This window comes from Fundulus heteroclitus, chromosome 22 (assembly GCF_011125445.2).
Source record: "Fundulus heteroclitus isolate FHET01 chromosome 22, MU-UCD_Fhet_4.1, whole genome shotgun sequence".
Lineage (NCBI taxonomy): Eukaryota > Metazoa > Chordata > Actinopteri > Cyprinodontiformes > Fundulidae > Fundulus > Fundulus heteroclitus.
In genome coordinates, this window is record NC_046382.1 from 15,093,983 (window position 1) to 15,120,734 (window position 26,752).

Sequence of the window (26,752 nt, forward strand, 5' to 3'; positions counted from 1 at the left end):
ACTCCAAATGGGCTGTGGAATCATGGCGTGGCCTAACAATGTTTTTATTTTTTTTTCTTACCATTTCATCAGTTTAAACCTTCCTTGTACTAAAATGCCAAAGAAAATACCGAAGTATCCAGAACCTTAAATTGGTTTGTATAGAACTGTAAAGTTCTGGTTTCTCTAGTCCTGGTTTCTTATATTTTATGCCTGTCTAACTTTAAGGCGTTCCTTATGCCAAAACCGCATTGCAATTTTTCCTCGTTCTGTTTTTACAAATGGAAAAAAGTCTCCAATTTTATTTTAAAGGCAAGTTTATTGTGCATTTCAGCAACAATATCTGCACAGTTTAGATATATCAAGCCCAGGTTTCGGTTTACCTACATTTTTGAAGTTCAAACTATAGATGATCTTATAGTACTTAGACTATACTTCATAGTCTAAGTACTAGTGCTTTGCTCCTTTGCTAACAGCATAGTTGGAAGCTAATGGTTAACTACTTGTTATCACTTGGTTACATTAGTATTGAGGAAGTTGGAAGACTCCAAAACATTTATAGGTTTTATGTTGCAGTATTGTAGGATTTGCAGTGGAGTGTCTGGTGTGATAAGTTAAGAGGGACACAAAAGCTCAACGCTTATTAGCAGCAACACATTTTTTTTTGTGACGTATACAACCTGACTTTGATCGATTTTTAAATTAAACAGATAAATTAGCATAAACCAACATACTAGAAATGCTATTTGATATGCTAAATGCAGTTTTTATACATGAAATTATATTGTTTATTGAACAGAAAAGATTCACATCAATCCTTCACTGAGCTAGCAAGGACAACAAACACTAGATTAATATCTGCTTTTAGTTTCCATTTTCCTATGTTTTGTTTAAATTTGACTGCATTTTATTCCAACTGTTGTTTTTTTAACTTTTATTCTGTTTTTATTTTTCCAATGTTTTAATCGTGTAACGCACTTTGGATTGTCCGTGTACTGAAATGTTCTATACAAATAAACTTTACTTTGCTTAGATGGTCGCACACCATCCAGCAGAACGTAAACGCAACGTGTGCAGTTCAAGTATTTTGATTGGACGATCCGAGCTTGGGGCCACAGGATTTGTGCCCCACAGCTGTCCACTGAGAGCGGGCATTGCAATTTCCAATGTTCATTATTTAAACCAACGTTGGTGGGCCGGCGTCTTAAAAGGATTTGGCCTACTGAGCTTGTCAGTTTTCTGCCAGACTTGAATATATAGACACAAATGTTTATAACAGAATTTTATTGGTAAGGGAATCGGGTCTTTTTTTACAATATTACTCTTTAAAGAACAATGATTGTTGTGAATATAGAGCTCCACAGGGGTATCTGGTGAGACCAGGCCCCACTGGCCCCAAATGCAGAGACGCCACAGAGGATTTGTAAGCACTGAAAGAACGCCATGATTAGCTAACCGTTAGCCGCTAGCAATGCTAAAAGTGAAATCTGCTAGCGTTCTGTCGCTACTAATCAACAGGCTGCTTAGAAATGTGGACTGCAGATGTGCTTGTTTAAAATCTAATATATTATTTATAATATATACTATGTAACATAACCCTATAGGATATAGGATATTCTAAACTAAGGTGGATAATTGAATTTGACTTTGTAAGGTGCCTTGAGATGACGTGTTGTGAATTGGCGCCATATAAATAAAATTTTATTGAATAATGCTTGACGAAATAAAGATTCTTTAAAACACTACACCGTTTTAGCAGAATAACCTTTGTTTTAATGTCACTGTAAATGTGGTGAAATCGTGGTATTTTTCACTCCAGGTTACGACATTGTGAGAGTTGCATAGCGGCCCACGGCTAAACTAGGGTGAAAATCAATTTTCCCAAATCACAAAAAAAGTACCTTTTAAATTCCTAATGAATAAATGCCTTGTGAGTTCAGTGAAATTGCATTAGAGTTCCCATTTTTAGGATGAGATCACTGCTTGTATTGAGCTGTTGTCACATGCGTGGGAGTTATTTCTGTTCGTCATCCCTAGCCCAAAGAGGGTTCAAGCTGTTATGCAGTAAAATGGCTCGTAATGATGCTTTTGAGTGCTCTTGTTTAGGCCTGAAATTGAGTGCACCAACAGCCAGCACGCTAAAATGCTAGAGTTCCTTTGCTGGGTTTTTTTCTAGGTGTTGGACGCTGCGGAGAAAGGAGGGTGGATGCCAAAGCTATAGCTTGATACTCGCCAGAACTCTTGTTCTGCCCGCTAGAATAACTAGCTGCAGGTTTCGACAACGTATAAGATGACTAGGTATCACGTTACCGCTGACTCGGGTTCAGTGTTAAGCAACTGCAAGCAGTTATGAATCAGGACTTGCTGTAAAGTCTTGATGAGTGTTGCGTTTCAAATAATAGTTGTCCTGATTGCAGGAAAATACTGGCAAGGGATCAAACAAACGTCTCCTGGTAAAATGGAAAGCCGAATGCCTGAGAAAACCCAAGGTGAAGGCAAGGAGAGAGGGGAAAAAAAAATATAAAAAAAATCCAGTGGAGTGAGTCACGCTCCTTGCTTTTTTGCTTTGTGTGGAAAGTGAGCAGGGGTTTTCCTTTGGAGCGCGTTTGTTTACCATGAAGTCATCACAGCATAGAGGGCCTCAGTGGCACTGCAGAATATTTCAGATGCCTCCATGCAGCGCTGCGCGAGCACAAGCGATGCTTCTGGTGGATGCTCGCGCGCCACCACAAGTTGGGGATTACTCTTTTTCTCCTGCTTTGCAGATGCTTTCGTTCCCTCATAACCGCTGTGCATGGTAGGGTGAGCGTGTAAGCCGATACCTGTGTGAGCTCTGTCAGCCCTGAATTGGACAAAGCGTGTTTTTGAAAGATTGAAATGTAGATGGTCCTTTTTTTTTTTTTCAGGGTTTAGCAGATGACTTCTTTTTTTTTTTTTTTTTTGTGCCTTCTGCAGGATCCCCCCCGAGCACTTCGTCTTAGATTGCCGTTTTTAGCTTTTGCAGAGCGGTCACGAGTTACTTAAATTGGTACGTAATTAAAATGCTCTCTCAGAACGGACGTGTTTTTTCGTGCTGCGGGGTGAGCGGCCAGCTTTTTGGGCCATGTGTCTGCCTTTCTAACTGCGGGGAGACCTCTGCACCAGCTCAGGCTTATCCGTCCCCCTGCTAATCAGCTCAACAGGAACATTGTTGTGAGTTAACAGAAGTTTCTGAAGGGGCTTTTGTTACAAAGCCATTCTAAAGAGTCGAGGGGGGATGAAACGTGACGTCACTGGGAAGATGGCCGACTCTAAACAGGCTGGAAGCCATCTATAAAGAATAGGGTCATGTTTTTGGGATGTGTAACATTGGGACCAACAAATCGAGGCATGCAAAGCATTCTGTGTTTAATGTTTTTTTTAAATATCCTTTTCCATATCATTATGAATTAGTGTCTTTTTTTTTTTTTGTGTGTGTGTGTGATAATGGTCTTCACTGATGCGCCGTATCTCTCTCTCTTCTCTTCCACAGAGGTCCTACACTTTGATAGTGGAGGCCTGGGACTTCAACAATGAAACCAGCGGTGAGTATTTCTTTCCGTCTGACGTCTACGTCCTGCCCCTGTTTTCTCTTTAGTGGCCTTCCTCGGGGCGGCACCTGGGATACATTATGCTGAAGGTCAGGGCAGGAAGTTTATCCTTCCCGAACCCCACTGCCCTCTTCCTCAAGATCCACAGGCTTTTTCTTTTTTCTTCTTCTTCTTCTTCTTCTTTTAAAAAGTGTGCTGACAGGTGCCTAAGAGAGCAGGAAGAAGAGATGGTTAGGCAGAGGAGTGGAGCCTCACTGCCCACACCGGCCTATAAAAATGTTTTTATTATGGCCGATGACGGACGGCAGGTGCTGGGGGTCATGGGGGGTCACGCTGTCTCGCTGTCACCGAGGTATAAAACACAAGAGTTGGTGCGGAACGTGCAGCCTGGCCTGCGGTCTCCACACAGGGGTCCGTGGCCTCTGAGCCGCTCTCACAGTTTCCAGTCAGTGCTGATGCAGGTGAGCTTTGGGAGGAAATCAGATTCTGCACGTTTTTCTCATAAGTGTGGGAATAACACGGCGGTTATTCTAACTTCTGGCTGCTGTTGGGTCTCCTGCTGGTTGGCGGTCACGTTGGAGACAGTGTGGTGATTTGATTTTTTTTTTTTTTTTTTTACGCTGAGGACAGGCTCTCGGACCACAGCTTGTTTGTCTGTTTGAGCTCGACGAGGTTTCGGTCTTTTCTGCAGCATTTGCCGCTCCCCAGAGAACCATTAGGACGCTAGTGCGAAAAGGCCCCTGAATGTGCTCTCACTGTTGGTTTAACTTTTTTATGGTCGGCCGGGTAGCTCACAGCTCTGCTTGGTTCGTGTATTACTCTCCTAACTGAGCTTTAGTGTTTTCCTGTTCTGAATGGCTACTACTGATACCAAGGTTTAAAGACTTTACCAAAGATGCGCTCGAGTGATCTATTGGCAACCAGCGTTGGAGAGCTGATCGGCCATCACGGGTGACTTGCCGGTCAGAGAAACGATAATCCAATATTCACCCAATCGGTGAGCGCACCTCGCTGAATGAAGAAGACTCACATGTAGCTATTTTCAGTTTTTTTTTTTTTGTTTTTTTTGCGGAGGTCAAAATCAGTGGAGTTGGAGTGCAGAGATTTAGCAAGCTGTTTAAAAGGACATTTTATTCTCAACGATATCTCAAGCAGTGTCTGCAGTTTGCTCAGGTTGCGAGAGGGAGAGCGAGAGTTTCAGAAGTCAACAGGAAGGCTCGCTCGCTTTTATTCTTTTAAAACCCCAGTCTGTCGTTAATGACACCATGCTGACTCTGGAAATGTCGGCTGCCTTTTGTAGATCTGAGTTACTGTAAGGATCTCGATTCTCTGAGGAATACACAAGAAGACTGCTATTTAGGTAATGCTAACTGCGCTAAATGGGGTATTAGATGCTAATGACAAGAAGGCTAGACGGCAAAAAAAAATCTGATGGTATCTCCATTCAAAAGTGACTAAACCATATTATAGCCTTGATAGAAATGTTTTTTTATTGGAAAGTGCTGGAGTGTTTTTTATTTCCTCTGGTTGTATTTAACATAGATAAGTAGAGCAGTGTTTTAGGCAGACTGCAGAATCTACCTGCACAGAATGACCCAACTAGTTAACCAGCTAATATCAAATCAAAGTGCCAGTAGATAAATGTTAGATATTTTTATATCAGTGCTGATCCTATTTTTTGCAGCCACAACAATAATGGTTTGTGTTAAATTTCATATAAATACTGTGAAACTACTATCAAGGTTATCAAGCAGTCTCACACCAACCCGTTCCTAATTTGCCGCGATTCTCATTTTTAAGTTCCCCCTTCAGTCCACAGAGCGTTGGAACAGGAGTTGCTTTCTAGATCGTTTTCAAAGCGTCAGCAAGGTCTCCGAGCAAAGAGGACTTTGTGGAGTCGGGTCTGATTTATGCCGGTGGCCCCGGGGCCGGCAGCAGGTAGCACGCCTCTGCTACTCCTGACACCGCGGGCCAGCAGACGGTAGAGAAATGCCACACCGCTTCGCTCTGGATTCCACGCTGCTGCGAAATGTTGGCGGCCGCTGCGATTTCAGAATCCACCTGCCAACCGCCGCGGCGTGGTAAATAAATAACAGCACCATCAACAACCCCCACACCCACCCACCCACCGCCTCCACACACACACACACACACCACACACTCGGCGTTGCATCACACTACAGAGAGGAGCGAGTCACCCGGCGGTCAGCCACCTCTGCTCTCGTGTGAGCCACAGCAAATAATGACTGACATCTTTTTCATTCTCTCCCAGGTGGAAGATTTAGACATCAGGTAGCGAGTGGAGGGCTTTATGTGCGATGGCGCGAGCGCGGCTTCATGCTTCTAGCCAGACAGCGTAGCGTCTGGAGATCGGGTCGAGTGTGTTTGCTCAGTTTGAGCGCGTTTTTGCTCTCTGCGTGAAGCTGGTTACGGCCCCTGACTCTTGGCACAGTCGGCCCGTAAAACCGTCTCTCCGTCTTGACAACATCCTGGGTTTGGGGTTTGTAAGGTACAACAGGCATGGCCCATGGCTGTTTGATTATATCACAGCATTTATATTCACTTTTAAAATGATCTAAGACATGATCTAATAAAAAACTAATATCAAAAACTATTGCCAATTCTGCACTATTATAAATTTACTTAATATAGTTGTAATAAACATTTCAGTGCAATGCATAGAATGCAAATTTAGAATAAACTCTGTAAACTTCAGTAGTACTTTGTGTCAACAGGCTTTTTATTTTTTTTATTTTTATTTTTTGCAGAAAAGGACCCCTGTTTTTTCCCCCCGTTTCTTCACAGTAATGTAGGTCTAACTTGCTGATATTAGCTGGTTAAATCAGGTTACCTGCAGCAGAGCACAGAGTCGGTAAACTGCCATTTACCTCAAATCTTGCCAACTGTAGTTTTGAAAACTGTCCTCTTAATGGGACTGATTAGTGGCGATTGTTTTAAGTTTGTACGTCATAGCTGCTCGGCTGAAAACGTCTCCAAACGGCTAAAATGTATTTTTCTTATTAGCACAGAGGAGCCAGCTGACAGGTAGTGCTCAGCGAGTGGGAGAGGAAAAGCAGTATGACTCTCTATTCTGAAATTAAATGAAAAGTATGGCAGGATTTATTTATTTTTTCTTAGTCTATAAAATGGCCAATTTTCAGTTTTATTGGCCGAGACCTGTGACCTGTTCTTCTGCTGAATGAATGCGCCATAAATAGATTAATTGGTTACGCTGACTGTGGACGGTGTTGCTTAAAGAATAATTAAATTTAGCACTTTTACGTAGCCTTTAGGGGTTTCGAGGAATTTGCAAGTGTTGGCATCCTTTCAGAGAGTATGTTCTCTTAAGGAAGTTGGAAGAAGGTTAAACAAGGTAACCAAGCTGATTGCTAATCTAATCTCCCTTCGCAATGAAACTTGTAAACTTTTTGTTTTACATCGTGTCGTCTGTGGATCCTCGAGCACTTCCTCGTCGCCCGCCGTTGGCGTTGTCGTAAGTCTATCATGGTTAAACTTGAACATGACCTGCTATGTTTATTATGGCAGCTGAGGAGCAGCGGCATGCTTGGGGCGGCGCCTCGTTACGCGACGCGTTTCGTTCCTTGCTCGTCGGAATTGGCTGTGGCAATGGTGCGACGTAAAACTTTAGTGGCCTCTGTCTGCTAGCAACAGATAACGTGAAGGGCAGTGTGTGAAAGTGTTGATTTTTAAAAGCTTTCTGAATTTTAAAGCGTCTGAAAGTCCCAAAGGCATGCTGGCAGTGACTGCGGCATCACTGTCCTCGCACTGTAATTTATGGCGGCTGCGGTTCTGTCCTCGCCTAAGCAGATGCAGGGAGCAGCATCACAGACCAGTATTATCCTTGGGCTGTAAAGCTTCGCATCCAGAAACCCAACCAGTGAGAGCTGGACAGGGAGCGTGAGAAAAAAAGCACTTAAAGCGCTCATTACAGGCATTTCTCTTTCTCCCCCCCTGTATTTCCTCCTTGTACTTTTCCTCCTTTCTAGTGCACATAGTTGACTTAATTACATATAATCTGCTATATCAGAGATCTTCTGCAATTTGTGTCAGAAATTTTTGAGGCATTTTCGGGCTCCCGATTTACGGCCGAGAACTTGACGACACCCAAAAAAACGCGCCGTTGTAGGACGCTGCACTCCCGCTGTTCTCTCAAGCAGTGGAAGAAAACTTTTTTCAAAGGTTCTCATTGTGCTAATGTTGCTGTTTTTTTTTTAGGTTCTGACGGGAAGCTGATCGAGAAGTCCTCTTACTCGGGCATGATCAACCCGAGCCCCCACTGGCAGAAGCTGAGTCACAACGGCCCCGTCGGCCAGTTCGAGTACCAGATCCGGGTCAGCTGCGACGAGCACTACTACGGCTTCGGCTGCAACAAGTTCTGCCGGCCCAGAGACGAGTTCTTTGGGCATTACACGTGCGACTACAACGGAAACAAGACCTGCCTGGAAGGCTGGTCCGGACCTGACTGCAACACAGGTAGTGGGAAACGCGGGCCGCAGCTTCAGACGCTCCGTTTTATGCTGATGAACAAGCCAGACTGTATAATCTATGATTCATGCTGATGCACTGTCTGTTTCCTTCAACAATGCCTTGTTTCAGATCTCTCACTGTCTCTAGGCATTTAGAGTTGAGCTCTTTTTTTCCCAGCATGAAACGTCAAAAAAATGACGTTTCATGCTGGAAAAGATTTTTGGTCTGCACAGTAGTCAGTTTCTGATTAGGCATTTTACTGTGCTATAAGCCTGGGTGTTGGCAGCCGTGTTTATTCATGCAGACAGAAATGTCAGACAACGTAGTAATTACATTTACGGCTATAATTACGACGCACTATAAAATGGAGCTAAATTTAAGTGCAGTTATGTTTTTTAAAGTAAAATCGATCTCCTTCTTCTAGCCATTTGCCGACAAGGCTGCAGCACTGAACACGGATCGTGTAAGGAGCCAGGTGAATGCAAGTAAGTGGCTTTTTTATTATTTACGGTCCTGCCATCTATTAAAATACTCCTTTTAGTTTGGCGTGGGTTACGACCACTCCCATTCTTATGCTGTCGCAGGTGTGTGTTGTGCATGTCTGTCTGGGTATGCGGGATCTTCCGTCTTTGCAAAGAGTTTTCCTGTCGTGCAAAAGTGTTTGTTCATGAATTTTTGCTTGAATTAGTTTTAGTGGAATCAGCACAAAGCAGCGCATAGTAAAAATCTGGAAAGTATGTTTGTATTTAGCCCCAATTCCACTATATAAAATGGAAGATAACCGACCAATCAGCATGTTGTCTTTTGCAAGGCGTTCTATATACAGTTTGGTGTTTTTTGTTAATTTGTTGGTTTTTTGGAGCGTTCCAAGATGGTCTCCATGGCCTAAAAGGAGTGGTTGCCTAGTGGTTAGAGCAGGGTGCCGGCTTTCTGAGAGGGCTGCAAGTGCTCGGTTTGATTCCCGCAATCTGCCGATAAGACCCTTAGCCCCAGATTGCTCCCTGGGTGCTGTGATGGCCAAACCCAGAGACACAAGTTCCCCGCTTTGGGACTATAAAGGGAAATCTTTCTCAAACTGAGCTCAGCTCTTTTTTTTTAAAAGACATGTTGAGGCTCATCTGTCACAATTCAGTGCTTTTAAAAATATAAGATTGCTTCTCTTATGTTGCAGAAGTTATCAGTCAGGTCACATCCAAAGTCTGGGTGAGCCTGTAAGTGGCTTCTAGTGCCGTTTTTATGCACCGAGCCAAAGGAAAAGCTCAAGCCAAGATGGATATCAGAGATGGGGGGGGGGCATATCCCCTCGTCCCGGAGGAGGTCCAGGTGACCGGCTCGTTGCACAGTTCAGGGTTTGATTGCTTGCTTAGCCGTCTGGTTTTGGCCATAACTCAAAAGCACCGAGGGACGATCGTGTTTGTCTTTGTTTTGAAACGCCAGCTTTTGTTGTTTTTCCCAAGCTTTTGACTTAATCAGATTTCTTGTAAGAGCCTGTGCGGCCACTGGCAGAACAAGAGGTTGACTCGCTTTACTCATTTGACAGGTGTGGCTAAATTTAAAAGCTCGGGCTTTAAACTCTCCAAGCAAGCTCTTCTGCTATTGTAGCCAGTGAGCCGTTTCCCACCACTGGGGCGTTTGCGGCGTGTTCAATAACAGCGGTACATAGCAACCCTGGCTCCAGGCGAAGGCAGCCTCCTCGTTTCTGCTCTACCGTGTGCCGTAGCGCAGCTGATGTTCCTGAGGGTGTTTTCTGGTTTCACAATGAGAACTGAGAAGAAATGTGCTGATGCAGAATCAGCAGCGCTGCACCATGTAATGTCACATTTAGGCATGGGATGATATGAGTCCCATGGCACCATAACATTGAATTAAAGAAACAGTGGTTTGAAGTTCTCATTAGAAACCAAAATGTGTAACCGGATCCAATTGCTTATTTAATACAGAATAAAGGGAAAGATTTTTCACAGTGCTGTTAATTTACTCATTATTGTAGGTATGATAACGTTATATCGCTGATATTCACATGGATACATTGTTGTTGTTGTTGTTATTAATTATTATTATTATTATTATTATTATTATTATTATTATTATTATTATTATTATTATTATTATGTTAGAAAGCTTTTTGTATGGAGATGCATCAAAACACCAGCAGTTGACAGGAACTGGCCCAGTTTCATCTTGGTCGGCTCAGACCTCAGCCGGCCGATTTTGGAAAATAAAAAAATTAAAAATCTGCAGCACTCGTCAGCGTGGATGTTATCACAGTCAACATTTCCATGTGGTGTTTTTATGTTTTTAAATTGAGTCAGAGGAAGCTCAGAAGGTGTGAAAAGGCATTTTAATGAAAATAGTTTTCATGACATTGTAGGACATGTTTGTGGTTCATTTTATCCTGAGAAGGTGAGGAGGAGGGGGGGGGGGGCGGTTTAGTAGATGATAGGATGGCTAAACAGAGTTTCTCTTATTCTTTTGAGCTTTAAATTTCTGTTATTGGACATGTGGGAGCACCAGAGGTTTGCACTGTTAGGTTTTTCACACAACACTCTTCGATGTAGATGCGTTTACTAAGGGAAGAAATCTCAATTTACACATTTCACTAATGGATGTAAGAAACAATTTAAAAGGACAGCATTTTCTTTGACGTTATGACGTCCGCAACCGTATCTGCGGTCTATCGGTGTGAGACCGTCTTTTTTTCAGCTGAGGCGCAGCGACAGAAAAAAAATCCTGCAGCTGGCAGCGATTCTGCTTCAACTAGTCAACCTGACTTTTCATTTATAAACACACCTTTCTTATATGTGACAGCATTTAGAAATGAAATAAACGTATGAGTGATGACAGTGTTGTGGTCGCCACCTTCCGCGATGCTACACACGGTTTATTTTTATTTTTAAATCCGTTTGTTGGAAAACCACGACTTGGATTCCCCCCGCAGGAAACTGTCTTCAGTAAGTCCCCGTTCGTGAACTTCGGCCACTCTTCTGATTTTTCTCGTCCTTCGAGAAGGAGTGGAACCTTCACGCGTTTTTGGCCACGCTCGGTCAAATCGGCTCTCCTTTTAAGCAACCGCTGTGAAGTTAGTTTTAAGTTGTATACTGGATGTTTACGCGCGGTGACAGCCTGCTTGTTCGATCCGATACGAGGAGGCTGATGTGGGACTGCCGCTCCAGACAAGCTAGCTCGACTCACTGCCGGTGCATCAGCGAGGAGGGGAGGCTGTTTGCTTTATGGTGAGCTCTGATTGGACAATATCAGTGGCGTAGAAAGACGACCTGCATAGAAAGATGAACTGTTTTTCTGATGTGACCGTTTTTGAGCAACCCGACAAAGCTGACCGCCCCTGAGCAGAGCCTTTGGTTTTCACTGCTGACAATCACACAGCCTCATCAGTGCACAACACATAATATTATATACCTGCAAAACCTCAGAAAAATGACATTTCTGGTCATGGCCCCTTTAAGTATACTTAATAAAATCGCCTTCAAGTATACTACTTCTTGCTAAGGGGCGCTTTACAATAACGCTGCTCTCTCATGCCAGCATGGAAGGCTAGAAAACTTTTCTTTACGCATCTCTTTATTCTGTTGCTCTAAGAGAAACGACTGAAATCTGCATCTGCAGGTCAGCGCTTTACAAGAAGATTGGAAATCGGTGAACATCTAGTTTTAAAACATTAGCTCTTTAAAAACTTCATTAGCCCTGGAACGGGTGACGGGGGTCATGCCGGGTCACACATACGGTAACTGCACAGAAATTACTAAATGGTTTGCGATCCTGCTTGGAGTCCCCTTCTGATGGGGAGGATTCGCCCATTTTTAAAAGCACCGAGTGTTTACTTAAACTTTGTTTTGTTTTTTTGTTGAGGCTAATCAGTGCGCCGCTCCTCCAGGGGGACACTGTTTCCTGTCAGTAATGCAACAGTATCGCAGCCCCGCCACCTCCAAAGTACGGACAAATCAGTCACGGCGTCGCAACTGTGGAGCCGAGAACAAAAGGGGGGCCGGCATTAATCGGAGTAATTATGGACTCTAACGTTTGAGCGGTCAGCAAACAGCGCCGTCCTCCTGCTCTCGGCCCTGGAGGCGCAGGGCCGGGCCTCACTGACTCATGGGAACCAAGACGAGCGGCAGCAGCAAAACAGCTGAGAGGAAGGCTGAACGCCGCGCTCTGTTAGCGACGCCAGTGCCAAGCCACAGGCACAGCGTCGTTAAAGCCAACGTCTGGTCGCATGCTAATGTTAGCCACCCCAAAGGTCCCATTGGAGCTGTAATTTAGTTTTTTTTCCTCTGTTCTGTTTCGTTAAAATGCTAAAGGACTCCTGTGTCGCCGTGTCCAAGTATTGTTAATAAAAAAAAAAGAAAATGCTGTTGCATAAACAGCAGGCTGCTTAAACTTGCCTTGTGGTGTTTGTTCTTGTTTGAATACTGCCTCTTTGTTTTGTCAGCGCAGCTCCGAGGCCGCAGAGGCTGCTCCGTGCTTCATTAAGAGCTGATTATCGGCAAGGAATCTGGAATAAGCGGAGGATTAGAATATTTTCAGATGCCGCGGGGGGCTTATCCGGCCTCGTCGTAAATAAAGTTTCTGCACGTGCGGGAGTTTTTTTATGTTGCTGACCCCCCTTGTCTTGTTGCTGACTGTGTTGCAGGTGTCTGTACGGATGGCAGGGCCTGTACTGCGACAAATGCATCCCGCACCCTGGCTGTGTGCACGGCACCTGCCTGGAGCCGTGGCAGTGTTTGTGCGACCTCAACTGGGGCGGCCACCTTTGTGACAAAGGTTATTTTTATTGTATTTTTTCTCCTCAGTGTCCGCAGCACCCGGCATCACACAATATACACACGGTTAATATAAAGAAATGAGACGCTGTCCGAAATGGCTCCATTTAATGTGACCCTTATCCTTTTCCTAATTCGACTGGAAAACAACAAATCTGCTGGAAGGTTTAAAATGTGAAAAGATGCAATAATTTCACAAGTTTGGACACGTTAACGCTTTGTTGGAGCAAGTCTTCATTAAACGGCAGCACTCAGCGGCCCCTCTAAGCTGAAGTTCTGAACTAAATCAGATTGGGAAGACGTCTCTCCTCCTCAGGGGGACCGTACAGATATTTTTATCAGAAAATGACATCAAGCTGTTGCAGCAATGTAATTACCTTATGAAGCCATCATTAAGTCAGTTTGGTATAATTGTCACCCCAAAGCTTGATGCTGCCACCACCGTGTTTCGGTGTTGGCATGGTGGTGATTCTTTTCAATTACCTCAGGGCCGTTTTTACGCCTGATGCCTGTTTTTTTTAATTATGGCCCAAAATTCAGCTTTGCTTTATTTTAACGGCCCATGATGCATTCTCACACCAGGTTTATATGTGTATGACCTTACTCCGTAATCCAGACTTATGGAGAATACAGGAGATTTCTGCCTCAGGTGGAGCAGCTCCAATAGTTGCCAGAAATCCCTGCAGCTCCTTTCAGTGTTGCTTTCAACTCTCAACATTTGTTTTTGTCTTTTTCTAACATCCTGCTTTGCCCATATTTTATGCACTGTGCCATTGTGCATGTTTTCCTAGAAATGCAGTGGAAATGTTTTGTATCCTTCTTCCGACTGATGCGTTTGCACAATGAGAACCTGTGTAGCCTCTCTGCTAACTATGGCTTTATCTAATGGATGCAAATGCCACACAAACTCCCTCCAGTAGAGCTGCACTTCATTTCAGGTTTATTAGACTACATGTTTAAATGTTCCTGAACGTGTTTTTTTTTTTTTATTATTATTACAACATTTTACCTCCTACCAGATTTTGTTTTTCCAGTAGAAATGTCCCATTATAGTTGGGTAAAGCTTTATTATGGTCACCCTGGCTTTTGAACAGAGGTGTGCACACTGCTGGGATCACCTGCAGGGCGATATGCACGTTTTAAAACCTCACTTCTTTTTATTTTGTATTTTTTCCCCACCTAGACCTGAACTACTGCGGCACTCACCAGCCGTGCTTGAACGGCGGCACCTGCAGCAACACAGGGCCTGATAAGTACCAGTGTACCTGCGCCGAGGGCTACTCTGGAGCCAACTGTGAGAGAGGTAAGTGTGTTGGGATGGATCTTCCCGGCGAGGCCGAGCGCCGTAAGAGCGACTGCGCTTAAAACAAATGGATCTCGAGGGATTTCAGAGTCTCATTTGGAGTTGCACAGAGTTGGCAGGTTTGGGCTCACGGAGCTCGCAGACCAAAGGTCAGAGGTGACCCTGGTTTGTAATCAGAGGAGGTGGTAACTCGCAATAATCTGTTTCCACTTGAGTGTAAGTGCCCCCCCCCCTCCTCCCAAATCAGGTAATCCACTGATTTGCTCTTCAGAGGCTGGTCATCCTTTTTTGCTTCTCGAGGCATTCGGATGAATGTGGCGCTAAGGTTCAGCTGTTGCGAACACTTAACGTGGAGATAAGTTATTTTTCCTCATTAAATCTGAGCCTGGTGAGGCGCTGACAGCTTAACTGCGGAGATGTCAGGAGATGGTGCCCTTTGTGTTACAATAGCCTCGGTCACAACAGACCTCGCGTTACAGAGACCCCCGGCTGCAGCTCTGCACCCGAGACCCCCACCCCGGCCCGACATACCGAGAGCTGATCGCCCCTCACTGCCCTGTTTATTCCTGGAGTAAATCATTCATTTCTGATTCATTTGGGACTCGCTCATCCCTGAACGCGCCCGTGGGCCCGCGGCCCCCAGCTCCATCATCATGTACCGCCTCTCGGTCAGAACGGCGGGGAGTCCGAGGGAAGTCACGCTGCACTGGGCAGGTCAACATAGCATGAAGGATGGTTTCCTGGTGGAGGACTCTGAGGCGGGTAATGAGAGGGAGATGGGGGGGAGTTTTTAGCGGCGGGCTTTTAGAGCGGGGGAGGATGAGTAAAGGAGTGGATCTGGGTATGTGCTGTGGTGACGAAGTGGATCTGGGTTGGCTTAAGGAGGCTTTTGGCTAGTGTTCATATGCAGTGCCCTGCATGCTGATTGGGTTTTTATGCCATAGATAAACACAAATTAGTGCACAATTCTAACGTGGATGTGACTCTTTGTGGGTGTGTATTCACCCCGTTTACTTTGAGACCCTAAAATAAAGCCTGCTTCAACCAGTTGACCTGAAATATACCTAATTAAAGAGTGATTTCATCTCTTGAGGGATGGAATTGATGAAATTTTGGACAGATTACATAAAATTTTGCAATGTCTACAAAACCCTTGAGGTTGTAATGTGGACGAAGTTGCTTACAAGCCACCACACTTTTATTTTCCCTGTATTAAATTCTAAATTAGTAACACGCGTATCTCTGTCTCCATTTAGCCGAACACGCCTGCCTCTCCAACCCGTGCTCTAACGGAGGGAGCTGCTCAGAAACCGCTCAAGGCTACGAGTGTCAGTGTGCGCCAGGCTGGAGCGGCCCGTCCTGCACCTTCAGTAAGGCCAAACCACATCTGCAACCTCTAAGGCGGAAATTGCTCCTAAACCCCCTCTGGGCTTAAGGGGCTTTAAATTACATACCTGATATAAATCAAGTACGGCTTCACATTTTATAAAGTCTAGATGCAAACTTTTGGTATCTGTGTAAAGGTAACGCATAAAGGAATACTTTTATAGTGGAACATAATGTAACTGTTATTATGCCTGATTTATTGGTGATTGACCAAAGGAAAAAAATATATTGCCAAGTTTTTTTCTTTTTTTTTTTTTTTCTTTTTTTCAAATAAACATTACAAAACACCATGAAAACCTAGGAGGAGCCTCAGATTTTAAGATCTACAACTATAACTAAAGCGTATCTTCACTGAATCAGTTGCGGCACATTTGTTCCACAAAGGTTTTAGTGGGCAGACCCCCTGATTTTATTTTATTTTATTTTTTTGGCACTATTTTGCCAACTGTACCCAAAACTATGCAAAATGTGCTTTTTTTACTTCATAAAAATGGATTCTGTTCAAATTAAAGTGCTTATTGCTGTTGTAGAACCGCTTCTGCATATAACCAAGCCTTTGGTCATAACATTTACCCCATGTATCATCAAACTATACCACTGTACGCAGCATAATATCAATAAAAAGAATTGCATCCTCAACTGTATCCTTTTGTCTCCAACTAGAAGAATGTTATCGAGGTTAAAAAAAAAAGACTTATCAGCTAAAAACAATGAAAACATGTATGCAAAAAGAATTGTTATTGGTGCGTGTCGGCTAGGGCTGGGCGATATGGATTAAAAAATAAATCTCTGATTTTATCATACCAAATCCGATTAATCGATTTTTTTTTTTTTATTATTTTTTTTTTTTTCCTCCTTTTTGTTTCATAAAAAGAAATTAAAGAAATTATTTTAAAACCTTGCTTTTTATGTCAAGCATTTCGTCAGGGAGTTGACCTGAATTCAAAGTGCAACTAAAAACAAGCTGTGAAACATGCTTGTAAAACAAGATGGCAGCCGTGCCATTATAAACAATGAAAATATAACAAAACATTTGCTGCTAGTGGTATTACACATTGAGCTAAGAACAGGCTTCACTGCACTTGTGAACTTCAAACTAAGTTAAAAAAAAAAAAGTAAATAATATAATATATGCCTAAACATATATTAAGCATCACATGCTGTTCTCTTCATGGAAACCCAATGAGTGTATTGGCAAAATAAAATCCAGATTTTCCAAAAATGAAATCTTAAAGAATTGTACATTCGAATTAATCGATTAAATCGATTCATCGCCCAGCCCTAGTGTCGGCGCACAGCATTCGTAGTTGTTTTTTTTTTTTTTTTTTCGATTATGCACGGATCTTACTTTATCGTGAAGGGCGCTACAAAGGCGTGCAATACATCGTTGGAAAGGTAAGACTGGTTTCGTATGATGCCAGACATGGTGGGTTTAAGCAAGAAGATCAGTAATCTTAGCTGTTGTTGTTTTTTTCCACTTTGAAGGAGCTTTGAATGTCCTTGCATTCGTTAAGCAGGCTCTAAAAGCTTCAGGAATCATGGGGGAAAAACTAGGTTAGTGACTTGTTTTAGCAACATTTAAAGCCTCATTTTCTGAGGGATTTTTTTAGGGGGGAAATAGAGCGACCATGTTTTACCTATTTTTAGAGGTGATGAAAAATGGCGTCCTCCCGCTCGGCCCGGTGCCAGGCCGAACGGGCTCAAGGGGGGGTATTATTACAGTAAGCAGCGTCAAAGAAACATTATCATTCAGGTTAATTAGATTCCACCTCCTGTCGCGCAGATGTTGACGACTGCTCCCCGAACCCCTGTCGTCACGGCGGCACCTGCCAGGACCAGGTGAACGGCTACAAGTGTCACTGCCCTCCACAGTGGATGGGGAAGACGTGCCTAATAGGTGGAGTAGCGAGTCTCTTCCCACAGCTTTCCCGAGTGACGGATCATCCTGTGTGAATGGCACTGAGTTGTTTATTTTCTTCTTCTTCCCTTTTGCCTCTAGATGCCAACGAATGCGACAGCAAGCCCTGCGTCAACGCTAACTCCTGCCGCAACCTGATTGGCGATTACTTCTGCGAGTGCCTCCCTGGTTGGACGGGACAGAACTGCGACACCAGTGAGTGGAAAGTGGCAGCTGTGGAGCGGCTTCCCTCTAGAAATGATCTCCTGCCAGTCAGCATGTGTTGAATTGTGCACTGTAAATGTTCCTGCAGTGCGATTATTAGACGTGTGTGTGTGTGTGTGTGTGTGTGTGTGTGTGTGTGGGGTGATTAGGAGAGGCTCACAACAATCTGAGCTTGAGTTTCACTTGGCAGCTGACTTGATTGCTCAATACTCTTGTGCTCCCCCCCCCCCCCCTTTTTTTTTCTTTATGCATTCCTATTATCCAGCTCATGTACTTGATTCTCCCAACGATGTTGTTAAAGGGCCCCGGGCATGAGGAACATAAAGCAGAAACTTGTTTTCTAACACAAACTATTTAGCCGAGCTGTTCAGGATTAATCCTCCCATTTGTTTTTTTTCCCATGCAGATATAAACGACTGCAAGGATCAGTGCCAGAATGGAGGAACCTGCAAGGTAGGTGACGGGTCAGTCGGAGAGCATCCAGCTCCTGTCGGGTTGGTTTCATTGTACTTTTTTAAAATCGGTGCCAGACGCGTTCACGTTGGTGGTATAAATACAGCGGATATAAAAAGTTTACACACCTATTTAAAGTTGGATTTGGCTCCGCCTTGGCCATTTTGAAAAGTTTTTCTTCTTTTGCTGACGTGGACGTTCTGTGCCTTCCTGGCCTTTTTGTCGTCATACAGTGTTTTTTGCACCAATTAAGCATTTTTTTGCAATTGCCGCCAAACATTTTCAACGCCGCGTCACATTTTCCCCACATGGTGAAAATTTTGCGAAAACCCTACGAGTATTCTGCCAAATGCCAAGTTTGGGTGCTTTTTTTTTCTCCATTTTCAAGAAAAGGGGTTCCTTCTCTCCATACTACCACTTACTACCACCCTTCATAGGAATAAAAACGGCAGTAGTTGTCACTGCTTCTTCCTAGATGTAGGCGTCTTGGCGGCCTCCAGAATCCGATTTTATCCATCGGTTCTTGCTAATTTCACAGTCGCGTCATATCTTCTAAAACTTGATGACCACTTTCTTCACCGGGATCTATGCGTAGGAAACAATGTTCTGCCGTTCTCCTGGCTGGTGCCGTTTGATAATGGAGAACCGTCTGGTTCTTTGGAAGCCCTCTTCAGATCGATAGATGGATAGAAACCTTAATTTATCATTGCAATTGTACATTCCAACAAAATCCGTCTTCCGCGTTCAACCCATCCCTTAGAGAGCAGAGGGCAGCTGTAATCTGGGCCTGAGTGTCTTGCTCAGGGGCCCCATGGTGGCAGTCTGCGGGGATTGAACCGGGTTCTTGCAGTCTTCTCAGGACCCAAACGCACTGCTCTAACCACTACGGCAGGGGTCTGCAACGTTTACAGCCTAAAGAGCCGTTTTGCCTACGGTCCCCTTGAATTAAACTTGTTCAGAGCCGCAAATGTTGCGTGGGTTTTGAAAAAAAAGACAAGGTATAATTTGTGATAAAGATCTACTGTAGGAAATATGTTGTCATTGTTAAAGAAACGCCATTTTATGTCTATTTTGAGGTTTGAAAAAATAGGATTGATGGGATGTTGATACTTGTGGATGATGTAAAAAAAAAAAAAATCATAGTCTCCAACATAATGAAAAAATATTGATTTAAAATTATATATTACTGGCACTTTTAGCATCATTCTGTTGTGAAAATTAAAAGCGATTAGTCCAAGAAAAAGTTGCTAAAACCTGTATTTATTATCATTACTACATTTAAATACCATAATAAAAATATAATTTGTAGCCAAAGTTATTAAAAGCCACTGTGGGAGGTCCAAAGAGCCACTTGCGGCTCCAGAGCCACAGGTTGCAGACCCCTGCACTACGGTAACCATAGCGTGGCTTTTCCTGTAAGAACGATGTAGAAAATGTCAGGAAAAGTCTGCTAAAGCTACAGGTTAGGTTAATCTCTGAGAGTCAGTGCAAAGTCCCATTCCCAGTTTAGGTGGACATAGTTGTTTTTGTTTTTTCTACACTTTTTTTTTTTTTAATCTAAACTTCTCTGTTTTCTTGCCTATCAAAGGTTGTTAAAATGGCAGGTATAAAGATAATTTTAACAGAGGTGTGCAGACTTTTTATGTCCACTGTAGCTGTACCAGTTTTCCCTAAAAAGGTAAACTGTTATGGAGTTTTTGTTTAAAAAAAAAATAGAGCGTCTTCAGAGTAGTTTCAAATGGAGGAACACACTTTTCTCCCGCTCTCCAGATTAAATTACCGTCAAGCTCCACTTAGTTGACTCTGTACCAGGAAAATGTGTTGAAATAATGGAGCTGTAACATCGCCGCCCACCCCCGGTTTTCTGACAGTTGTTGTTTGGACTCCACCCTGCTGGAGCAGTCGCTCAAATATGCATCCCACGTTGATTTTTGAGCCCGTCCCCTCCTTTCAGGACCTGGTGAACGGGTACCGCTGCACGTGTGCCCCGGGCTTCGCCGGCGAGCACTGCGAGAGGGACATCGACGAATGCGCCAGCTCGCCGTGCCTCAACGGCGGCCGCTGTCAGGACGCGGTGAACGGCTTCCAGTGCCTGTGTCTGACCGGCTTCTCCGGGAATCTGTGCCAGGTGAGACGTGCCGTACGGCCCGATGAGCAGCCGTCAATCCTCCCAGGGTTCACACGCTGTCCTGGAAAGGGTGGAATCTGATGCCTGCGTCGTCCAGGCTGTCGATTAAATATGAAAAGAGATGCAAAGCATAGAAAAAATATTTGGCAAGATGATAAATGCCTGAATAAAAAAAAAACTGCGTGCTTTTTCTTAGGGTTTACAAAACAAGATGCTCGTGGAAGTCTGTTGGTTCATGTATCCATGCATGTGTCGGTTTCTCCACCCCTGCATCAGCTGCATGCAAACATTCGTCTACACATCCATCTAGTCCAGTTCTCCTCAGTTCTGGTCCACGAGGGCCGGTACCGTGCAACTTTTATTTGTTACTCTGCCTCAACACACCGGAGTCAAATAAATCAGAGCCTTGGCTGCAGACTGAGGAGGTTAAATCAGCCTTTTGATTCAGGCGTGTTGGAGCAGGGAGGCATCTAAAAAGCTGCTGGAGCACCCGGGATTGAGGACCGCTGATCTAGTCTGTGCTTTTTGATAAGATAAGATAGTCTTTATTGATCTCACAATGGAGAAATTCACTCGTCACATCGGCTCATACAAGAAGGTGCAGAGTAGGGAAGGTGCATTCAGTTATATACAGTGAATCTTCATATATACAATGGCTCAAAAAGAATACCAAAAATACAAAAAAAAGGAAATATGAATGGGCGTATGATGTCTTTTATTTATATATATATATATATATATATATATATATATATATATATATATATATATATATATATATATATATATATATATATATATATACGTACCTACGCGTATATATGTTCAGGTGTTGATAGCAGCAGAAGTCACTACATCAGGATTATTGCACGGGTTGTAGTACAGTGTATTAATTAGATTATTGCACATTACTTATTACAGTTATGGTCACAGTTACAGTGCAGCATTGTAAAATCTGCACTGGTTTGCTGGTTCTTGGTTTAAATCCTGAACTCAAAATTGGACCCAGAGCTCTGGAAATGTCCCGCTGCAGCACGGTGCTCCTTTTTATTTTAAATGGATCGCTTTCTAGAAGCTGCTCCTGGCTGCAGTGTGACGCATTCCTCAGCACTGAAGCTTCAACTCAAGAGGAGGCCTCCAGTGCCTCTGCCTTACCCCCCCTCTTCCTCCTCTTCCTCCCTGCCTTGTGTGTTGGTGTTGTTTCCTGGCACGGCCCAAGCTGAGGATGCTTGTGGGAATTTGCTTTTGTTTTCTGTTGCAACCTGATGACCATATCGGTTTTCAGGTCCTCCGCTCACTATTCCATGCATTTTTCCTTTCCTCCCCCCCCAGCTGGACATAGATTACTGCTCCCCCAACCCGTGCCAGAACGGCGCGTCCTGCTTCAACCGGGCCACAGACTACGTGTGCGCGTGCCCAGAGGACTACGAGGGCAAAAACTGCTCCCACCTCAAAGACCACTGCCGCACCACCAAGTGTAAAGGTAAATCTCCCGGCTTGCTTTTTTTCCATAAAGCCGCTGAAAGACGATCCGCGTGCCGTGCGGCAGCGAAACACCTCACCCGCATTTTTCCCACGAGAGCAATACTTACTTAGTTTTCATACAGGGAGGCTTTCTTGGCGCCGCGGCGCAGATTTGACGCTTCTCTCCCGAGCGAAGCCTTTTTTCCTAGGAGTGCAAACGTTCAGAAATTTCCCTGCCGCTCTGGCAAGGGCCCGCTGGCGCCGTGTGTGTTCTCGGTTAATGACTTGGTGGGCTACCTCTTCTTTTCCCCTCCAGTGAGTGCACACGGGTTTTCAGGGCCCGCTCGTGTAATTGAGTGAGCGGACCAACCACAGAGGCAGATACCAGACAGTGAGATTCCCTGCGCTCTTGGCACGAACAAAGCGATTACGGGGAAGAAAATTCACCTCGTGCACCTAACCTGATCAGACAGGGGGAAAGGGGGAAGGGATTTAAGGGGCGTTGAACAAAACAATCACTCCAAATTGCTTATGAAAGCATGGCAGCTTATCGCTGTTTGTCCCATCGACACCCCACCATGACCTTCTCCCCATGCTCCTACAGAGCCTTGCAAAACCTTTTTTCTTTATATTTTGTCAGATAACCACTAAGTTTAATGTGCTTTTACAATAGTCTAATAAACACACTATTTATTTAGAGTTAGAAACACAACTGCATATGACCAAGAGGTGACTTAAAGAACAGGCTGTGGAATTGGAGGTTTTTAAAGCAGGCAGAGAGACCCGTGGTGCCACTGGAGGAGCTGCAGAGATTCGCGGCTAGACGGGACGTTTATTACTGGTGCACTCCACAAATCTGGTCTTTATGGAAGAGTTGCAAAGAAAGCCATAAGCAGACGCAGCCAACGCGTGAGAGAAGGTGCTCTGTTCAGATCCGGTGGGGAAAGACGGGCGGAGATGGATGCAAGTGAGGTTCACCTCAGAGTAGGACCCAAACATCCTGCCAGAGCTGTCCGTTTAGGCATCGACCCGGGTTAAAATCCAGATCTAAATCCAGTCCGCTGCAAATCAAGATGCTCTCCATCCAGTCTGACCGAGTTTTTAACTAGTTTGCTAAGTTGAATGGGCAAAAAGAGACGTATTTTAACAGACTGCAGCTGTCTCTGCATCAACAGGTGGTTCTGCAAGCTTTGTTTTGTAGGGAATGCCGTGCTTTTCAGATTTCTGTTTGTACAAAGATTTGAAATATATGCATAATTCACAATTACACTGCAAAAACGGATCTAAAAACAAGTAAAATATTCTTAAAGTTAGTCTATTTGTCCTTGATTTGAGCCAGTAAATAAGATTATCTGCCAATGGAATGAGTGTCTTTACCCCTGAAATAAGATAATTAGACGTCCTGCACTTCAAATAAGATGATGGAGATGAATTGTTCCAATTTTAAGTGGAAAAATCTTATTCCATTGGCAAAAAGTCTTATTTACTAAATACACTGATTTCAAGAAGATTTTACTTATTTTTAGTTCTATTTTCGCAGTGTACACACACAAAATCTCAACTAAAAACGGTGCAGAATGATGGTTTTAATGGGTCAAAGGTGTGAATACTCCTACAAGACATTGTATACTGACCATTTTTCCTCCTGACACCCAGAGTTAGGAGTGATGAGCTAATTGTTAGTCCATCCGTACGGCTCATAGTTCAAACCTCGTTTTTTTAATTCATGTCTGTGGGCTGTCTTTGCAGTGATTGACAGCTGCACAGTGGCCGTGGCATCTAACAGCACGCCAGGAGGAGAGCGCTACATTTCGTCAAATGTGTGCGGACCTCACGGCCGCTGCCAGAGCCAGGCAGGGGGTCAGTTCAGCTGCGAGTGCCAGGAGGGCTTCAGGGGCACCTACTGCCACGAGAGTAAGGCCGACTCACAGAATCACGTTTTGTTCAGCGCAACCACGGCGCACCTCACCGAGTTTCCCCCTCGACTTTTCAGACATAAACGACTGCGAGAGCAACCCGTGTCACAACGGAGGCACGTGCATCGACAAGGTCAGCGTCTACCAGTGCATCTGCGCCGACGGCTGGGAGGGCGACCACTGCGAGATCAGTGAGTAGCGCCTCATCCTGACCTAATGGCAAACTCTGCCCCAACAGAAATGTTTTTTTGTTTTTGTTTTTTTCCCAATCATTTGATATTTGATACGCCGCCCTGTAAACACACACACCCATCTAATGTTTCCAGACATCGATGACTGCAGCACCAACCCCTGTCACAATGGAGGGACGTGTCGAGACCTGGTGTCTGATTTCTTCTGCGAGTGCAAAAACGGCTGGAAAGGAAAAACCTGCCGCTCACGTAGGAACCTCCCCCCCCCATTTTTTTTTTTTTTGTTTCTCTTTTATATTTTCCACACCCACGTAGTCTGTCTGTGCAGGCTCATGGTATGTGCTCATGGCTGTGCTTAATTATCTACTACCTTAGAAACCCTGAGATTTTTTTTTTTTTTTTCCACACACGTTCCCTGCAGGTGAGAGCCAGTGTGATGAAGCTACGTGCAACAATGGAGGCACCTGCCACGATGAGGGCGACACATTCCAGTGCAACTGCTCCCCGGGATGGGAGGGCACGACGTGCAACATAGGTGAGCAGTCCACTGTTAACCATGCATATTTACACTGAAGTCTTTTTTTTTTTTTTTACATTTTGCCGAGTTACAGTTTTAAGCTGCGGAGAAGTTTTTTAAATCCCAATCTTTGAATTGAATCTCACAGAGCGCTGTTCGATCTATTTAAACGTGGGAAGAGCGTGGATTGTTGCAAAGCAGCCTAAGCTTATATCTGGAAAAACTTGTACTGTGACTGAACGTTGGTCTTTGTGTGCTTCAGCATCTCAGGCACTAAAAATATATCCTGTGTGTGTGGGCATCGATGACAGATATATTATTGCCATGCAGAAATTTGCATAGCATTTCCAATATATTATCCTACCAAGCATTGCATCCGCGCCTTTGTAATATCGAACCCATCGCATCCTGTGCTGCCCCCCTATTGCAAACGTACCGAAACCCAATCGTCCACCTAGGCTCACAGGCCAGGGGAGGAGAACGTTCAGCAAAACAAAAGCAGCTAAGAGCTCTGTGGTAACTCTGGAGGAGCTGCTGGGATCCACAGCTCAGGTGGGAGAACCTGCCAACAGGAAAACACCACAAATCTGGCTTTTATTGAAGAATGGTTAAAAAAAAAAGCAATAAGGGGACTTAGCAAATGTAGAAGAGGGTTCTCTATTTAAATGGCAACTCTTAACCTTTTTGCATTGCATGCAAAGAGCAGTGGCTGCATTGTGATGTGGGGTTGCATTGTCTTCTAATAATGAATCAGTGGCTGCATTATTTAATTTTTTTTATTTTATTTTGAAATCACAAATCATTTCCCATCAATTTCAAAACTGCAAACCAGTTTGTGCTGATCTACCACATACAATCTTATTTAAAAAGCATCAGAGTTTTATGTTATAAGATGACAAATTTAATTTCTCCTTCACCTCCGTCTTGTCTAAAATGCTCATCCGATCCTTCGTGCTCAGAAAAATGATCTTTATCCCACGACTCTGTCAGCTCTCCTCGCTTCTCTCTCTCCTCCATCGCCGCCCATTTCTTAGTGCTGACAGATATCCGCCTAAATTTCCTAGTTGTACTTGACAGCACACATCAAAGCCGAAGAAAGTAGATAAAAATAATAATGATGATAATAAAAAAAAAAAAGCAGACCAACCAGAACCAGTTTTGATCGCGTCATCTCACGTCGAAGGTGTTTGGCTGCAGTGACTGTTTGTTTGATTTAGCGTTTCCTCACCCTCTGTTTCTCAGCCAAAAACTCAAGCTGCCTGCCTAACCCGTGTGAGAACGGCGGTACCTGCGTGGTGAAGGGGGATTCCTTCACCTGCGTCTGCAAGGAGGGCTGGGAGGGTCCCACCTGCACTCAGAGTAAGTAGAATCATCAGCGCTCACAGATGGACGTTTATTGCCTAATAAATGAATATTAACCTCATGCCACTTGGTGCAAAGGTTAAGCTCTGCGTCAGCTGGCCAATCATCTTTTAATCTGCTGCCCTTCACTTTCCCCGTTTTAATTTTTTTCCCCCCCTCCCCGGGCCGATGCCGGCCTTGAGAGGAAGAAAGCGTTAGGGGAGAGAAAGCCAGAGGAAAGTGAAGACAGATGTTTCTTCGCCGGTTCCGCACCCCACCCCTCTCGCTCTTTCTGTCGTTGCATTCCTGTCCAAACAGTGACATGTCTGCTTGTTCTGCAGCCTTCCTGTATTCCCCCAACTTTCCTGGGATCCCTGCCCTTGTACGCTTGTAGTCCAGAACATAAATTCCTCCTGCGGCTATTCCTCCTTTGTAGAGGGGACGAAATGAGGCTTTGGGGTGTTGAGTTGTACGGCCATTTTTTAAATTATTATTATTATTTTTGAGTGCTCTGGTAATAATGCAGGGCGATCAGGCGGTGCTGATTGGCCTATTATGGCCATGCACACGCAAGCTCAGACGTGCTCTTTTGCTGCCAAAGTGCATTGAACACCTATGAGGGTGGAAAAAACAAAAAGTCTCACCAGTTTTTGTCTCTTTCCCTCCCACCTTTCTTTTTTTTTTGCACAGATACCAACGACTGCAGTCCCCACCCATGGTAAGTGGAAGCCAAACATTTCCTGTAGATTTTAACCGGTGTAAACAAGCTGCTCCTCCTGTGTGGCTCACCTGAACGCTTCCTCCCCGCTGACAGTCGGGCAAAACGCCCTCCCTTCATTCCTGGGATGCAGTTGCCTAACCCAGTTTTGCAAATTCCCATGTGTGACTCTAATTTAACTAAACGTTAAACGCTAAGTGAGCTTAAACTTAAGCTCACTTTTCCCATGTGAAAAAACAACAACTACTAATACCCTTTTGTCTTTGAGAATCTGTTGGTTGATGGTATCTTTTTTTTTTTTTTTAATCTTCAGCTACAACAGTGGGACCTGTGTAGATGGGGATAACTGGTACCGCTGCGAGTGCGCCCCAGGTTTCGCCGGTCCAGACTGTCGCATCA

At 44.2% G+C, this 26,752-nt stretch overlaps 1 protein-coding gene across 1 annotated transcript in view; it reads left to right on the forward strand.

Moving 5' to 3' along the window:
- The window catches only part of LOC105934717 (jagged canonical Notch ligand 1b), a gene marked incomplete at its 3' end in the record, with an annotated part of 34,068 nt that extends 7,316 nt beyond the window's left edge, over positions 1–26,752 (forward strand). The window contains 18 exon segments of the mRNA XM_036126025.1: positions 3,491–3,542; positions 7,785–8,042; positions 8,461–8,521; positions 12,685–12,815; positions 13,998–14,117; positions 15,374–15,487; positions 17,287–17,400; positions 17,503–17,616; positions 18,032–18,078; positions 20,033–20,206; positions 21,539–21,689; positions 23,420–23,584; positions 23,664–23,777; positions 23,913–24,026; positions 24,199–24,312; positions 25,537–25,653; positions 26,326–26,353; positions 26,667–26,752. Of these exon segments, the coding sequence (XP_035981918.1) occupies positions 3,491–3,542; positions 7,785–8,042; positions 8,461–8,521; positions 12,685–12,815; positions 13,998–14,117; positions 15,374–15,487; positions 17,287–17,400; positions 17,503–17,616; positions 18,032–18,078; positions 20,033–20,206; positions 21,539–21,689; positions 23,420–23,584; positions 23,664–23,777; positions 23,913–24,026; positions 24,199–24,312; positions 25,537–25,653; positions 26,326–26,353; positions 26,667–26,752 (2,074 nt within the window).